We start from the raw sequence: 16,092 nt of genomic DNA, 5'->3' as shown, positions 1-16,092 counted from the left end.
TGAAAAGTTAACTTTCTCAGGTAAGTCTTCCTTGACACCCTGGATGAGGTAAAATACTCCTATTTTTTCACTATGCTTTCCCTTGGATAATACCACACCTATAACTGCTGGGTTAATGTGCATCATTTTCAGTACTAGATACTCTTTAAGAACAAGTTATCTGCTTTGTCCACTGTCATCCAAGTGCTGAGCACTCAGCATATGCCCAACAAATATTTGCTCAGTGAATGAATGGATAACGTCATAGCCCTTGAGTGAATTCTGGACCACACCTCCAGGCCTTCTGGCCTTACATTACGGGACTCCCGTAGCTCTGTTCCTGTCAGACACTCTCACAATGTAAACACTGTTTCTCTCCATTCTCTTTTGGACAATTTTGAAATGTGCTAACTCCTTCAAGAGATCTGCACAGCTCTTTCTGACACTGCTTCATTTTCTCTTCATACACCTAGGACTAGAGTGGGAAGTATTGGGAATTCCCTGGCAGTCCAGTAACTAGGACTCCACACTTCCACTGCAGGGGGCCCAGGTTTGATCCCTGCTCAGGGAAATAAGATCTCACAAGCCACGCAGCGTGGCCAAAAAACAAAACAGAAAGATAGAGTGGAAAGTATTATGCATGCTCCTGGAATTTAAAAAAATGGAGACACTTCACTAAGTTATATGACCAACATTTTCAAAAGTCGGGATTCTTTACAGGTATTTTTTTTTTTTTTTTTTTTTTCGGTACGCGGGTTTCTCACTGTTGTGGCCTCTCCCATTGCGGAGCACAGGCTCCGGACGCGCAGGCTCAGTGGCCATGGCTCACGGGCCTAGCCGCTCCGTGGCATGTGGGATCTTCCCGGACCGGGGCACGAACCCGTGTCCCCTGCATCGGCAGGCAGACTCTCAACCACTACGCCACCAGGGAAGCCCCAGTTCTTTTCTTAACTCTAAAATGAAGAATGTGGTACAGCTAATTTCTAAGATCCCTTTCAAGGAAAATATTTTGTTGCCATATCAATTTGCAGTTAATCACTTAACAGAAACAATGTTGGTGACTATGCCCAAAACTATTATATACAATTACAAGTAGTGACAGGAAACCTGGTATTTGCCTGTCAATTTTAGGTTCTAGGTAGGTTTAAATGAGTCGAAAATATGACTTTTCAAAATTGTAAAACAAATGTGTGTTTTAGAAAAGCTAGTTTCTGCGTGATGAGAATGGCTTTCAGAATGTGAAAATTTCCAATATGTGTTATTCTCCTCCCACATTCGTCAGGCCCACACACTGGATTCAGAAGGGGCTCTGCAAAAACCCACTGGCCAATAAAACAGAATGGTTTTCATGGCCACTCCCTTGATCCCTAGAGCACATCTCCCTTAAACCATTCTGGAGCGTGATAAGGAAGCTCCAGAGGGCAGTTGATGCAGCGTCAGGCAACAGCACAAAGGTCTATACTACAGCAACATGCAAAGACATATACACTTGTCCAGTACTTCCGAGCAAGAACGGCCTAGTGCAGGATTTCCACACCTCTAATAAAGGTTAAAGAGATTCACAGTCGTCTCCCGAAGTGAACAGGCTGGAAGCGCCCACTGTGAGTCAAGGCACACTCATGCTCCTATTCTGGGAACCTGTACACCCTATGGGTTCCTGCCCAGCCTCTCCAAAACCACCGCCCACCTCTTCACGCCCTTGGGGACGACCGCCCTGCCCCCGCCCCACAGTGGCCAGTCAGCCCTGACCTCCTCGAACCGCTCGCCCGAGAAGCCGGCGCCACGAGCCTCCAGCAGCTCCCCGAACTGCTCCAGGGTGACGGACTCTTCGCCGCGGCCCAGCCGCTCTTCCAGCCAGCGCAACAGCGCGCCGTGGTGCCTGGACACCAGAGACTCGCAGGGCGGCGCGGGCCGCAGCGCAGCCGCCGCCTCTCGCAGTCGGGCCGGCTCCAGTAGCGCTGCGGCGGGAGGTAGCGCCGGGGCCGCGGGGCCCGGGCCGGGGGTCGTCCCCGAGTCCTTGGCCCAGTCCTGGTGCGGACCCCAGCCCTCGCCCCCGGCGGCTGCCGCTTCGTCTTCACTGCTGTGACTCGGAGCGTTCCCCATGAGGTCTCCGTCTCGGGCACCCGGCTCTGCCGCCGCCGCCGCCTCCCCGCCACGACCTGTCAACCTCCGACGGCACCCGGCGGGCGGGGACGGGGAAGAGACGGCGGCGGCTGCGGCTTCCGGCTTCCTCGCCGACAAGCGAGGATTGATGTCGCAAAGGCGCCGTCAAGCGGACTCCACCAGCTGTCGTGAGACACCTAGCTAGGGCAGCCTGATTTCCAAGACGGCGCGTCTGTCATTACGTCTACGTCATCCCGCGGCCTCCTTTGCCATCTTTGTTGGGGGCAGATAATCTGCCGGTCAGGAAGGCTTCCCAGTGCTCACTTTCTCGGTGTCCCTCCACAGTCGCTAGCTATGCTGGAAAACTACGAGAAAGAGTTGGAGCCAGGGAGTGAACTTTTCGCCAGACTTTCCCTTTTCAGTCCTCCGTTGTCCCCTTGGTGACAGGAGGACACAGGAGAGCGCGCGTCGCGCCGGTGACGTCGCGGCCGGTTCTCCGCCATCTTAGTTGTGGACAGAGAGGCAGCAATCTCGGAGGGGTCGAGGCGGTGCGGCTGTCTAAATGCTGAGGCTCAGCAGGCGTGGGCTCTGGCTGGGCCTGGCCGCGGCGGCGGCGGCGGCGGCGGCGATGGCCGCACGGCTGATGGGCTGGTGGAGTCCCCGCGCTGACTTTCGCCTTTTCATACCCGAGGAGCTGGCCCGCTATCGCGGCCGCCCTGGGGACCCGGGCCTCTACTTGGCCTTGCTCGGACGCGTCTACGATGTGTCCTCTGGTCGGAGGCACTACGAACCTGGGGCCCACTATAGCGGCTTCGCAGGTATTAGCGGGGCGGTTCACGCCTTTTCCTGCTACGACGTGGGCCGGTAGGCGCCTGCGCTTCATTCATTCACTTATTCATTCGTTTATTCATTTCCTCTTTTCCGCCCCACATTCGTCAGACCAGCGTGGGGACCGGGCTCAGCTGCATCATCCTTCTGGTCTGTTTTGACTCGGGCAGGACTATGGGCAACTGTTGGCAGCCTTTGCTTTCCCTGTCTTTCCCCACCGCTCTTCCTGAGTTAGGCTGGAGAAACACATCTCTTGCTTCTTACTAGTTACTTTTTACCCGCCAGCAGAAGCCCCCAGTACCTGCTTTGTGCCACACTGCGTGGCTCTCAGGATCCAGAGATGAGTGACGCCCTGTCCCCGGCCTCAAGTGTTCCCCAAATGGTTGGAAATGATTCCAACCATTTCTTCGATGTGCCCCAATCGGAAGCGATCTTCCTTTCCCCCCACTCCAGGTTTCCCCTAAAAGTAGTACATTTGGTTTGAGTCGTTCTTGCTTCTAGTACAAATGCATTTGTCTGCCTTCCTTAAAAAAGTTTATCAGGTTAGAGCACAGGGAAGGAGTCTGGCCCCATTGACAGTCCTTCAGTACTTAGAACAAAGCTGGCACGTTAGGCCTCAAAGAACATTTGTCAAATGAGGATTATTCTGTCCTCCCTATTTTGTATCTTGGGGGATTGGAGGATGTGATTTGCCTAAAGCCCTCACAACTAAGTCCTGACAGGACTTGAACGAGGAGCACCAGCCTATTACTTTTAGAGATGTCGTCTTACCAGCCCAGAAGAATGACCATCTCCTAGATTAAAAAAGAAAAAGAAAATGACGAGCAAGCCTACAGTCAGTGACTAAGCTGATATGAAATAAGCATTTCCCACTTGTCATTATTTCAGGAGAACTGGGAAGCTGCCTCTGGTACTTAAATACAAGTCACTTCCCTGTCTTTAGGGAGAACTTTTAAGAAATAGAAGCATTGACAGAGAAGGAATTAAGTTCAGTTGGTGTTGCTGAGCTCCTCAAACAGTCCAGAAGGGGAAGGGACTTACCCAGGGCTACACAGTGAGTTAGAAGCAGAGCTGGAACTGGAATCAAGTGTTTTACTTACCTGCCAGGTGAGGACACTTTGGTGCACTCTCCTGCCGCACTCTGATGCAGCCATTGTGGCTGTATGCACAAGTGTGAGCAGAAAACGCTCCATTTCTGGAGTGATTTTTCTTTTGCAGTGTGCTCTACTGTTGACTGAGTTCCTTTGTGCCCGGTATTTATTCACCATCCATTTACTGACCACTGCCACGTAGCTGGCCCTGTGCCACGTAGCTGGCCCTGTACCACGTGCTGAGGAATCAGAGATTATAACATTGCTCCCCAACACCTATGCACTCTAGTAGGGAAGCAGGTATGTTCACTTAGTCGCTCAGTCAGTCAATATTTTTATTTTTTTTAAAGATATTCAGATGGTATAAAATCCACCCTTTTAAAGAGTACAAGTAGTTTTTAACATAGAAAGTTGTGTAAGTATCACTATTATCTCGTTCCAGAGCATTTTTATCACCCCCAAAAGAAACCCCATATCTGTTAGGAGTCATTCCCCAACCCCTCTGACTACTTAGCCCCTGGCAACCAGTATCTACTTTCTGTCTCAAAAGATTTGCCTCTTCCGGGCATTTCATGTAAATGGAGTCATGCATATGGCCTTTTGTGTCTGGCTTCATTCACTTAGCATAATGTTTTCAAAGTTCATTCATGATGTATCAGCATGTCAAGACTCCATTCCTTTTTATGGCCAAATAATATTCCATTGTATAGATATACCACACTTTGTTGATCTATTCATTATTTCTTGGATATTTGGGTTGTTTCCACTTTTTGCTTATTATGAATAATGCTGCTATGAACATTACGTACAAGTTTTGTTGTGGACATGTGTTTTCAGTTCTCTTGTGTATATACCTAGGAGTGGAACTGCTGGGTCATATGGTAACTTATGTTTAACTTTCTGAGAAACTGCCCCTTATTTCCTAAAGTGGCTGCACCAACCTACATGCCCATCATCGATGTATTAGAGTTCCAGTTTCTTCATATTCTCAGCAAACTTGTTACTTTTTTTTTTTTTGATTATAGCCATTTTAATGGGTTTGAAGTGGTATTTCATTGTGATTTTGGTTATTTGCATCTCACTGATAACTAATGATGTTGAGCATATTTTCATCTGCTTGTTGACCATTTGTATATCTTCCTTGGAGAAATGTCTATTCAAATCCCTTGTCCATTTTTAAATTGAGTTGTCTTTTTATTGTTGAGTTGTATATATGAGTTCTTCATATATTCTGGACACTTAGACTCTTATCAGATATATAATTTGCAAATATTTCCTCCCATTCTGCAGGTTCTTTTCACTTCTTTTTGAAGTATAAATGACTCACAATATTAGGTTACTTTCAGGTGTACACCATAGTGATTCGATATTTTTATATATTACAAAATGATCATGATAAGTCTAGTGACCATCTGTCACTGTACAAAGTTATTACAGTATTATTGGCTCTGTGCCCTATGCTGTATCCCCATACTTATTTATAACTGAAAGTTTGTACCTCGTAATCTCCCTCACCTATTTCATTCAACCTCCTGCCTCCTTCCCTGTGGGCAACCACAAGTTTGTTCTCTGTGAGTCTATTTCTGTTTTGTTATGTTTTTTTTTTTGATTCCACATATAAGTGAAATTATATGGTATTTGTCTTTCTCTTACTTCACTTAGCATGATACCCTATAGGTCCATCCATGTTGTCGCAAATGGTAAGATTTCATTCGCTTTTATGGCTAATATTCCACTGTATATGTGTATATCCATTTATCCATCTATGGACACTTAAGTTGCTTCCATGTACTGGCTATTGTAAACAATGCTGCAGTGAACATAGGGGTGCATATTTCTTTTTGAATTTGTGTTTTTGTTTTCTTTGGATAAATACCCAGGAGCGGAATTGCTGGATCATATGGTAGTTCTATTTTTAATTTTTTTGAAGAAACTCCATAGTGTTTTCCATAGTAGCTCCCCAATTTACATTCCCACCAACAGTGTACAAGGCTCCTTTTTCTCCACATTATCACCAGCACTTGTTATTTGTTGTCTTTTTGATAATATCCATTCCTACAGGTGTGAGGTGATATCTCATTGTGGTTTTGATTTGCATTCCTCTAATGATTAGTGATGCTGAGCATCTTTTCACTTGTCTGTTGGCCATTTGTATAGCTTCTTTGGAAAAAAATGTCTATTCAGGTCCTCTGCCATTTTTTAATCAGGTTGCTTGGGGTTTTTTTTGTTTGTTTTTTAATTTATTTATTTTAAATTTTTGGCTGCGTTGGGTCTTTGTTACTGTGCACGGGCTTTCTCTAGTTGCAGAGAGCAAGGGCTACTCTTCGTTGCAGTGCGTGGGCTTCTCATTGCGGTGGCTTTCCTTGTTGTGGAGCACAGGCTCTAGGCACGTGGGCTTCAGTAGTTGTGGCACACGGACTTAGTTGCCCCGCGGCGTGTGGGATCTTCCCGGACCAGAGCTCGAACCCGTGTCCCCTGCATTATCAGGCGGACTCTTAACCACTATGCCACCAGGGAAGTCCCTGTTTTGTTTTGTTCTGTTGATGTTGAGTTGTATGAGTTCTTTGTATATTTTAGATAGTAACCCTTTATCAGATGTATCGTTTGCAAATATCTTCTCCCATTCAGTAGGCTGCCTTTTCGGGTTTTGTTTGTTTATTTTGGCTGCACCTCGAAGCTTGCAGGATCTTAGTTCCCCAACCAGAGATCAAACCCTGGCCCCCTGCAGTGGAAGCACGGAGTCCTAACCACGGGACCGCCAGGGAATTCCCTTGCCTTTTCGTTTTGTTGATAGTTTCCTTTGCTGTGCAAAAGCTTTTAAGTTTGACGTAGTTTCACTTGTTTACTTTTGCTTTTGTTTTCTTGCCTGAGGAGACATTCCCCAAAATATTGCCAAGACCAATGTCAAAGAGCATACTGCCAGGAATTCCCTGGCAGTCCAGTAGTTAGAACTCTGCAGTTTCACTGCCGAGGGCCCAGGCTCGATCCCTGGTTGGGGAACTAAGATCCCACAAACAGCACGGCCAAAAAAAAAAAAAAAAAAAAAAGAGCATGCTGCCTATGTTTTCTCTTGGGTGTTTTATGGTTTCAGGGCTTCACTTTCTTGATAGTGTCCTTTAATGCACAAAATTTAAAATTTCTGACCAAATCCTATTTATTTTCCCTCTGGTGGCTTGTGCTTTTGGTGTCCTAGCTAAGAAACCATTGCCTAATCCTAGGTCACAGACTTACACCTATGTTTTCTCCTAAGAGTTTTATATTTTTAGCTCATATATTCAGGTCATTGATTTATTGAGTCAATTTTATATATGGTAGGGGTCCAATTTCATTCTTTTGCATGTGGCTATTCAGTTGTCCCAGCACCATTTGTTGTAAAGACTATTCTTTCCCTCATTGAATCGGCACCCTTATTGAAAATCAATTAAATATAAATGTATGGGTTTCATTCAGTCATGTATTTATTGAGAATATACTAAAGATCAGGCACTACCAGACACTGGGGAACTGATATTTAAGCTTGGTGTGTTCTTTTCCCTGATAAAACTTGCAGACTAGTAGAAATGACAGACGTTAAATAGTTATCACATAAGCAATTAATCAGTTATTTTTGTGATGAGTGTTAAAAGAACATACTGGTGTTACTAGAGGCCTTAGCCTAGTGGGGGAGGAGGAGAGTGAGGAAGGGAGTACAGTGGCAAGGTGAGGTTGGCGGTGGCTGGTGCAGAGCCTTGAATGGCCTGTTAAGGAATATGTACCTTGTCATAGGGCAAAAGGAAGCCTGAGGATTCTGAAGCAAGAGAATGAGATGATCAACTTATTTAAAATATCAGTCTAAGTGTTGTATGGAAAATAGATGAGCGGGGGACCAAATGAATGCAGGGAGACCTAGCAGGTTACTCTGGTAGTTCAGGTGAGAGATGACGGCAGCCCGGGCTTGCTTAGTAGTAGATGGGGCCAGGCAGACTGATATCTAGGAAGAAATTATAGGACTTGGGGACTGATTGGATGTGAGGGATGAAGGAGGAGTCAAGGACTACATTTCTGGACTGAGCAACTGGTTATTAACCGAGGCAGGGAGTACTAGAATAGAGGCAGGTTTCCAGGGGCTGGGGGTGCAGCATGGACATTTTGAACTTGTGACGTCTGAAAGTCATCTAAGGCACGCTGAGCAGACAACTGGATATACAGGTCTGGAGCTCAAGAGAAGTCTGAGCTAAACATACAAATCTGGCATCTTCGGCAGAGAGGTGGTACTTGAAATCACGGGAGTGGATGAGATTGTCAAGTGGAGGGTGTGGATGGAGCAAAGGAGGTGAACAAGAACTGCTGAGGCTGGGAGAACATGAGCTAGAGGGGTAGGAGGAACACCAAGAGTATAGCGTCACAGAAGCCAAGGGACAGGGTCCACCATGCGAAATGTTGCTGAAAGTCAATGAAAGAACAGGATGCGTGCCAGAAAGTGTGTCTAAGATCCAGGAGCGTCTGTCACCGAGGGGGAGGAGGGATCAGCTTTGCTGGGGGCTGGGGAGTGAGGGTTTTTGGGAGATGTTGCTCAGAAAACAGATCCTTGAGTTGCTACAGTGTTGGTGATTTATAAGTTAATCTACTGGAAACATCTCCCCTGCAGGCCGAGACGCATCCAGAGCGTTTGTGACCGGGGACTACTCTGAAGGAGGCCTTGTGGATGATGTATCTGACCTGTCATTTTCTGAGATGCTGACACTCCAAAGTTGGCTTTCATTCTATGAGAAGAATTATGAATTCATCGGTAAGTATTCCACAGGTCATTTCCATAGATTTCATTTAGTTGTCTTGCAGTTGTTTTTTTTTTTCTTTTTTTTTTTTTTTTTGCGGTATGCGGGCCTCTCACTGTTGTGGCCTCTCCCGTCGCGGAGCACAGGCTCCGGACGCGCAGGCCCAGCGGCCATGGCTCACGGGCCCAGCCGCTCCGCGGCATGTGGGATCCTCCCGGACCGGGGCACGAACCCGTATCCCCTGCATCGGCAGGCGGACTCCCAACCACTGCGCCACCAGGGAGGCCCTTGCAGTTGTTTTTTTGTTTTGTTTTGTTTGTCTTGCAGTTTTTTTAAGGGGCTAGAATTCTTTGGGGATTGGACTCAAGGTTAAAATCTGAAAAATGCCCATGGAATTTTCACCTTAAACTCTGGCTGTCAGTGTGGCGGTATGTCCCAGAAGGAAATGGCTGGGGTGCTTGTTTCCGTCACCTTTTTTTTTTTTTTTTTTGGCCGTGCCGCAGCTTGTGGGATCTCAGTTCCCTGACCAGGGATCCAACCCAGGCCCTTGGCAGTGAAGGCGCGGAGTCCTAACCACGGGCCTGCCGGGGAGGTCCCTGTTTCCCTCGCTCTCGCTCCTGGGAGAGGACTGCCCGACCACTGGCTTTGGCCTCTGCTGCCCCACAGCCTGCGCCACTCTTGAGTGACCCGCCCAGGAGGGCAGCTTCCCCATCTCGCCGTGTTCCAGGCGTCTGGCTTCAGACACAGTCAGGGAGGCTCAAAGCCTGTTTGCAAGTGGTTTTGACAAATATCCTTTTACTTCGTCCCTGAAGGAGACAGACATCAACCTGTGCCCATCCTCAACGAATTGCCTCCCAGGTGGAAGTCATGCTCATCAAACCCTTGTTCAAGCCAGTTGTGTGGAGCGCCGCACCTGCTACCTAAATGAGACGATACCCAGCGGTGTCCTAAAGAAATGTTAGACACTGAACAATAGATTGCTTCACCAACACTGACAGCTGGGATGGTTGGGCCCCTTTTCTCCATCTACTGCTGCCCTGACCTCTCACTGGAGCCCACTTAGACACGGCTAATTTCCTGAGGAGCGTCAGTGTCACTTCCACTGGAACAGGTCTAAAGTGGAAGTTCTTTCTCTGCCCCTAACGCCCCTGCGTGTCTGCTTCTGCCACTGCTCCCTGGGTTACCTTTGCTGAGAACCTTTCACTGGCATTTCCACCGACTCCTCTGTTCCCTCCACATCCACTGGCCGAGGCTTTTGTCATGAATCTGAAGTTGTTTCCAGTGCCCCCTCTTCCACACCCACCACTGCTGGCCCCTGTCACCCCAACCTTTGTTTTCACCCGGTCTGCACCAGGCCACTCCTCAGATCACAACTCTGTTTGCCACGGAAGGAACTGACCTCGATCCGTCTGGCCTTCAGAAGGCTTGGTTCTCCCTCTTCCCCATAAAGTTGCCAAACCAAAGCTGAAACATGACTGTGTTAATAAAGAGAAGAAAAGCGGAGTCCTGTGTGTCAGCAAAGGATGCCAGACCAAACACATCACACTGATAGCGAGGAGCACACTGATGTGTTTGGTAAGATGAGTGAACTCGTCTTGTCTGAACAGTGTTAACGTGCAGGGGAGTGAGGGGCACGTGGTCAGAAATGCCTCCGAAGGACTGTAGTTAAAGTCAGGATATATTCGAGCATCTGCTGTGGATATGCTGTGGTTCTGGTCCTCATGGGGACCACAGATGAGCTGAATGCAGTTCCTGTCCTGTTAGCTCATTCTGTAGGGGAGGGCAGTGTTAGGTTCTTTCAGGGCACCAGAAACCCTCAGGACAGAGCGTCAGAAGATGAAGGCTTATTACACGGTGCACACTGAAGGACGACAGCAGGAAGCCATCTTGGCAGCCACATGGCCAGGCCTCGAGGGGAAACGAGATGCCATTTTTGTGTTCTGGAGACCCGGCCAATGGTGACCGCCATTCTCACAACACAGCTTCTGCCTTTTTCTCTGTTGCCTCTACTACTGCTGTCCTCTCTTTGGGCCTCATGTCTAAAACCCACCAGGACAGGCTTGTCACCATGCATACAGAGACCCTCTATAGGAGAAAGTGCGGTGCCAGGCCAACTCATAGACTGCAGGCCTGGGACTTGGGCCCTGACCCCTTCATTTATTCTAACAAGCGTTCAAAATGAATGCTCTGAACTAAGCTGCTTTGAGTGCGGGGGCCTCACTGGTGGGGAGAGCAATATCATAAACGAGTAAACTGACTAGACAATTCCAGATAGGACTGTGAATAAACTAAAACTAATGTGATGCATGTTTGGGCATGTGTGTGACACCTTTAGAGCAGACGGTCAGGGGAGGCCTCTTGGAGGAAATGAAAATTAAGCTGAGACCTGGAAGGTTAGAAGGAGCCAGCCATCCTGAGATCTGAGAAGAGAGTATTTCAGGCTGAGGGAACAGGGTGCGCGAGGTAGGGAGCAGCGAAGCATGGTCAGGGAGCCTACAGTGAGGGAGGGGACAGCTTAAGAGGAGGCTGAAGAAGCAAACACAAGTCAGATGGTTGTCTTGGAGGCCTTTGGTAAGAAGTTTGTTTTATCCATATGTATTAAGAAGCCATAGGAGGGTATAAACCAGGCATGGAGGTGTGGTTTACGTTTTTAAAAGGTCACCCCAGCTACTCTGTAGAGAAAGAACTGTGGGAAGGAATGAGCTGAAGCAGAGACCACTGGGAGGCCACTGTCATAATCCATCATCTGGATTAGGGTGGTAGCAGTGGAAATGGAAAGGAATGGGCAGAATCAGGGTGTTTTTTAAAGGTTGGACCGACATGATTCGCTCATGGTTTGGACGTGAACAAAGGGAAGTGTACATATAGATGTGAAGGAGGAGTCAGAGATCCAAGGCTCCTAAGCCAGGGAACACAGGCAGAAGTGATAAGAATAGGGACTTCCCTGGCGGTCCCCTGGTTAGGACTCTGCGCTTCCACTGCAGGGGGCCTGGGCTCAACCCCTGGTTGGGGAACTAAGATCCCGCGAGCCACATGGAGTGGCCGAAAAAACGAAGTGATAAGAATAGAATTGGAAAGGTCAGGATAGGGAGTTGGAACTTGAGAAGATGAACTGAATCTTGGGTACATGAACGTACCCTGGAATCTCAGTTCTCAGGGACTGAGAAGATTGGACAGACACAGCAGGGGCAGGTATGTACGGATACCTCCTCCTACTTGAGCAAACCTTCTAGAAGTGCTTTCTGCTGCTTCTCTTGCCCTGTGACAGGGACTGCTGTGAAAGCCACTTGCACTTCAGGACTCAGAGATGAAAGTTCCTGCATCTAAGAACTGATCCCTTCTTGGCTCTGGCCCTACAGGCTCACTGACTACTTGCTGACCACTGCCATAGCTTAGACCTTACAAATTCTGACAGGGATTTTAAACTAAAACCAGTTGCCACTCAGTTTGTCCACTGAAGGACTGAGCCAGAAAAGAATGGTGGAGGGGAGAGCATGAGCTCAGGGCCAGACCCACTTACTAGCTTCAGAGACTTCCCAGCTAGTCAGTCTCCCAGTCTCTCTCCTAGGACCACGGGAGTACTGATTTCTCTCTCAAACGGGTGTTAGGAGGATTACAAAATACTGGTAAGGTGCTAGCACAGCTCCTGATGCTGAGTGAACACTCAGTAAATGACTTATTCATATCCATATAAGACAAAATAATTCAATGTGGGGAAGAAGTGAGCCACAAAAATGTTATGCAATAAGCCATTCATTCATTAAGCATTTCTTGAACACCTACTATGTACCTCGAGCACAGTGGAACATTGAAAAACGAGTGACATGTGGTTCCACTCTCAGGGAACCGATGTCCGGAAGGGGAAAGATTTTCTCATTTCCGTGCAGGAGGACTCTACATCTAGAACAGGGAGGCGTCTACCCAGAGTCGTGTAAGATGTTGAGAGACCTCGGGACAGAAGGCAACACAAGTCCCTCCAACCAGTTCTTAATAAATCAGCAGCCAGCAGGCTACTGTGGAAGGCGGAAGCCCTGGGGACTCGGCTTTACTAGGACTTCTGCAGGAGCTAAGCCTCTGTTCCTGCCCCCCCTCCCACGGCTACTCTGATGTCAGCTTTCCTGTCACCACAGGGAGGGTGACAGGAAGGTTCTACAGAGAGGATGGGCTACCTACTCCAGAACTGACCCAGGCAGAAGCCATGATCACCGAAGGCTTGGAGGCAAATAAACAGGAACTGAAAGAGAAGCAGAAGTTTCCACCATGCAATGCTGAGTGGAGCTCAACCCGGGGCAGCCGGTTCTGGTGCTCCCAGAGGAGGTAAACGGGCTTCCCTTCTGCTCCTCCCGCCTCTCCCCCAAATCCACCTTCTAGGTCACCACATCTGTGTTGTTCAGTGAGGCCATAAATTGACTGTTAACCCAAGGGAACTTTGTCAAAATACGTGTGCTCTGGGATAGCGATTCTCAAGCCAGGCGCTGCTTTTCAGACGCTCAGAGGCCAGTGGGGGAAAGCCTTTCACAGGTGTTGCCACCAGGGCAGGGAAGTGGCGCTGCCTCCTAGGAAGGCAGAGGGCAGGGGCCAGAGCAGCAGTGAAAGGACGACGGGCTCTGCCCTCGGAGGGGAACCTGGAGGACCTCAGGGGAGAGCAAGAAGGTTCGGGTGAACACTGCCGACTACCGCCTTGGGAAAACACCTAGGCGGCAAGTGAAATGGCTTCTCCTTTTCACAAGGCCTGGCTCACTGCTCCCTCTCCTCCCTTCCCAGAGAAACTCACGACTTCATGCTTTAAGCAGCCCTCTTTCCTTCTCTCCTTAGTGGAGGTGTGAGCAGAGACTGGATTGGCGTCCCCAGGAAGCTGTTTAAGCCAGGTGCCAAGGAGCCCCACTGCGTGTGTGTGAGAACAACTGGCCCCCCGAGTGACCAGATGCCGGACAACCCTACGCACAGAAATCGTGGGGACTTGGACCACCCCAACTTGGAGGAATACACAGGCTGCCCACCCCTAGCCATCACATGCTATGTCCCCCTCTGAGCCGGTACCCTGTATGTCCATAACCCACAGGGAACCCTCACCTGCCTTTCCCTAATGGGCCCTTGACTCCTGTGCCCTCGGATGGCTCCTACATGAAACAAGAGGGCCTGGAAGGACTGGGCCATGCTCTGCAGACAGGACTCATGCCCCTCCCCATGGGCTCACCATTTTGGTGACTGAGGCCAGCGCTTGGCAACCTGCCTAGTACTGGTTGGCCTGTTTGTGCCACTATTCCCCTAGATCTCCTCACCATCATCCTTTGGAGTTCGCAGGTATTAATGGGCACAAATTGGACCAACTCAAAGCTAACTGGACAGACATGCAGAAGGGCTCTGAGCTCCAACAGCTTCCTTCCCACGGACTCCCAGGCTGCCCAGATCAGCTGCCGGCCTGGGCCCTGCTTGTAACTCCCACCCTGGTCAGGACATCGGGGGCTACATCATTCCCTTACAACTCAGAAACAAGCAGAGACATCCAGAAAAGCCATACGAACTAACAGTGTCAACACAACCCTGTTCCCGCTCCCCGCTTGCTAATGTGAGCCCTGACTTTTACAACCTTTCTTAAAAGTAAGACCTCTGCCCTTAGGCAAACTTGAATTTATCAATACAACCAAAAGCCACATTGAGTTAATCCGAGCTGGACCAATATAGTGAGAGGTGACAATAAAACAGGATAGGCTAATTCTGGAAATGGAAAAGTTTTTGCTTATAGGGATGCAGCAAATCCAGATGACTCTGAACAGCGCAACAATTTAAAGCAAAGATATTGTTTCTCTTTTAAACACTTAAAATTAGGGGTGGTGTGTTTTCAAAGGGAGAAGTCTACATTTTGAGCAAAAGGTAGTTTCACAGCTCTAACACGGACACTGGCTAGAGCAACATCAGTTTGGGCAAGGCTGCAAATGCCAATACAAACAGCCTCAACAGTGGGTGGTGTGTCCAAGGTCATCTGTAATCTCCCACACTGGACCAAGTTCATACCCGTTACCTCCTGGATTCTAGTTAAGCTCATGGGGGCAAAGAGTTCCTACCTTACAGGTAAGGAAACGAATCTGGAGCGAATCTGGTTCACGGTCTCCCCATCTGCGCTTTCACCTCAACTTCTCCCAATCCCCTCAGCTGTTAATCTAAACATTCTCTGTCCTCCCTTGGTCTTTTTTCCTCTCCTTTATCTTTAATCTCACTTAATAGCTTTCCAGATTCACGGACTAGAAATCGGAAGCTGCCTGCCCTGAACTGGCGTGGCTCGCTGCACTTTGGCCACAGCTGCTCTGCACACCTGACTCCTGCTCTTGGCTCCTTTTGCCATCCAGGATCTTCCTCACCTGCCTTTCCGGTACCTTTAACCTCTTCCTGCCTCCTGGCTCTTCCCTCTAAGTCTGCATTCAACAGCTCACTTCCGGGCTTCCCTGGTGGCGCAGTGGTTGAGAGTCTGCCTGCTAATGCAGGGGACACGGGTTCGAGCCCTGGTCTGGGAGGATCCCACATGCCGCGGAGCGGCTGGGCCCGTGAGCCACAACTACTGAGCCTGCGCATCTGGAGCCTGTGCTCCGCAGCAGGAGAGGCCCGCGCACCACGATGAAGAGTGGCCCCCGCTTGCCACAACTAGAGAAAGCCCTCACACAGAAACGAAGACCCAACATAGCCAAAAATAAACAAATTAATTAATAAACTCCTACCCCCAACATCTAAAATTAAAAAAAAAAATTAAAAAAAAGTAACAATGTTTCCAATACTGTATAAAAAAAAAGAAAAAAAAAAAAAAACAGCTCACTTCCCTTCCCTCCTGCCCCATTCTTCTGAGGCCCCGTATCTCCTTCCTGTCCCTACTTCCCGCCCCAGCGAAGCTCTGGAGAACGCTGCATGTACTCAGTCTTTTCTCGTCAGCCCCCGTCTGCCTGCAACACAGTCGCCCAGCTTCGCCCTTCCCTGCGCCACAGCAGGATAAATTCTGTACTGGCAAACCCATGGCCACATTCAATTATTACCTACCTGGACCTGTCCCATTTGAGGGCCCTCACGAAAGCCTCCCTTGGCTTTTCCCCCATTTCCCTTATCTCCCTCGGGGGTCCCTTCCAGCCTCCTGGAAAGCCTCTCCTCCACACGCCTTCCCACCAGCTCCTGTCTCTCCTGCGTCAGCTGCCAAGTCTGCCATCTAGTCCAGGCGGCTTTCCCGACCATTTCTGTAGGCACCGCAGACTCCACAGTTCTGGCAGTTTGTCTTCATCTCCCTGGTGATTCTTCCAGTGTCCCTGGATGGTTCCACCATTGCCATCTTAAAGCACCCAGTCACACCAAGTAAG

The 16,092-nt window shown here is 48.9% G+C and overlaps 2 protein-coding genes across 6 annotated transcripts in view; one reads left to right on the top strand and one right to left on the bottom strand.

The window, feature by feature from the left end:
• Positions 1-2,197, bottom strand: part of ZZEF1 (zinc finger ZZ-type and EF-hand domain containing 1) — a 114,994-nt gene extending 112,797 nt beyond the window's left edge. For all 4 annotated transcript variants that reach the window (XM_082603120.1, XM_082603121.1, XM_082603118.1 and 1 more), the window contains exon 1: positions 1,729-2,197. In XM_082603120.1, coding sequence (XP_082459246.1) covers positions 1,729-2,082 — 354 coding nt within the window. In that variant the 5' untranslated portion in view covers positions 2,083-2,197. The remainder of the gene's footprint in view (positions 1-1,728) is intronic.
• A 312-nt stretch (positions 2,198-2,509) lies between these two features.
• CYB5D2 (cytochrome b5 domain containing 2) lies at positions 2,510-15,184 on the top strand. 2 transcript variants are annotated; one of them, XM_082603122.1, is made up of 4 exons: positions 2,510-2,900; positions 8,629-8,769; positions 12,886-13,072; positions 13,571-15,184. In XM_082603122.1, the coding sequence occupies exons 1-4, from the start codon at positions 2,645-2,647 to the stop codon at positions 13,785-13,787; spliced, it is 801 nt and encodes a 266-aa protein (XP_082459248.1). In that variant the 5' UTR covers positions 2,510-2,644; the 3' UTR covers positions 13,788-15,184. The 2 variants fall into 2 exon arrangements, with proteins under 2 accessions (XP_082459248.1, XP_082459249.1); XM_082603123.1 differs by having other exon boundaries at positions 2,719-2,946.
• The last annotated feature ends 908 nt before the right edge of the window (positions 15,185-16,092 follow it).

This window comes from Mesoplodon mirus, assembly GCF_964341445.2.
Source record: "Mesoplodon mirus genome assembly, chromosome: 18".
NCBI lineage: Eukaryota > Metazoa > Chordata > Mammalia > Artiodactyla > Ziphiidae > Mesoplodon > Mesoplodon mirus.
This window is presented reverse-complemented; position numbering and strand designations above follow the sequence as displayed.

Coding starts and splice junctions, on each gene's coding strand:
- CYB5D2 (XM_082603122.1), top strand. CDS start 2,645: ATGCTGAGGCTCAGCAGGCGTGGGCTCTGGCTGGGCCTGGCCGCGGCG. Junction 8,770..12,885: donor GAAGAATTATGAATTCATCG/GTAAGTATTCCA, acceptor CTGTCACCACAG/GGAGGGTGACAGGAAGGTTC. Junction 13,073..13,570: donor TTCTGGTGCTCCCAGAGGAG/GTAAACGGGCTT, acceptor TTCTCTCCTTAG/TGGAGGTGTGAGCAGAGACT.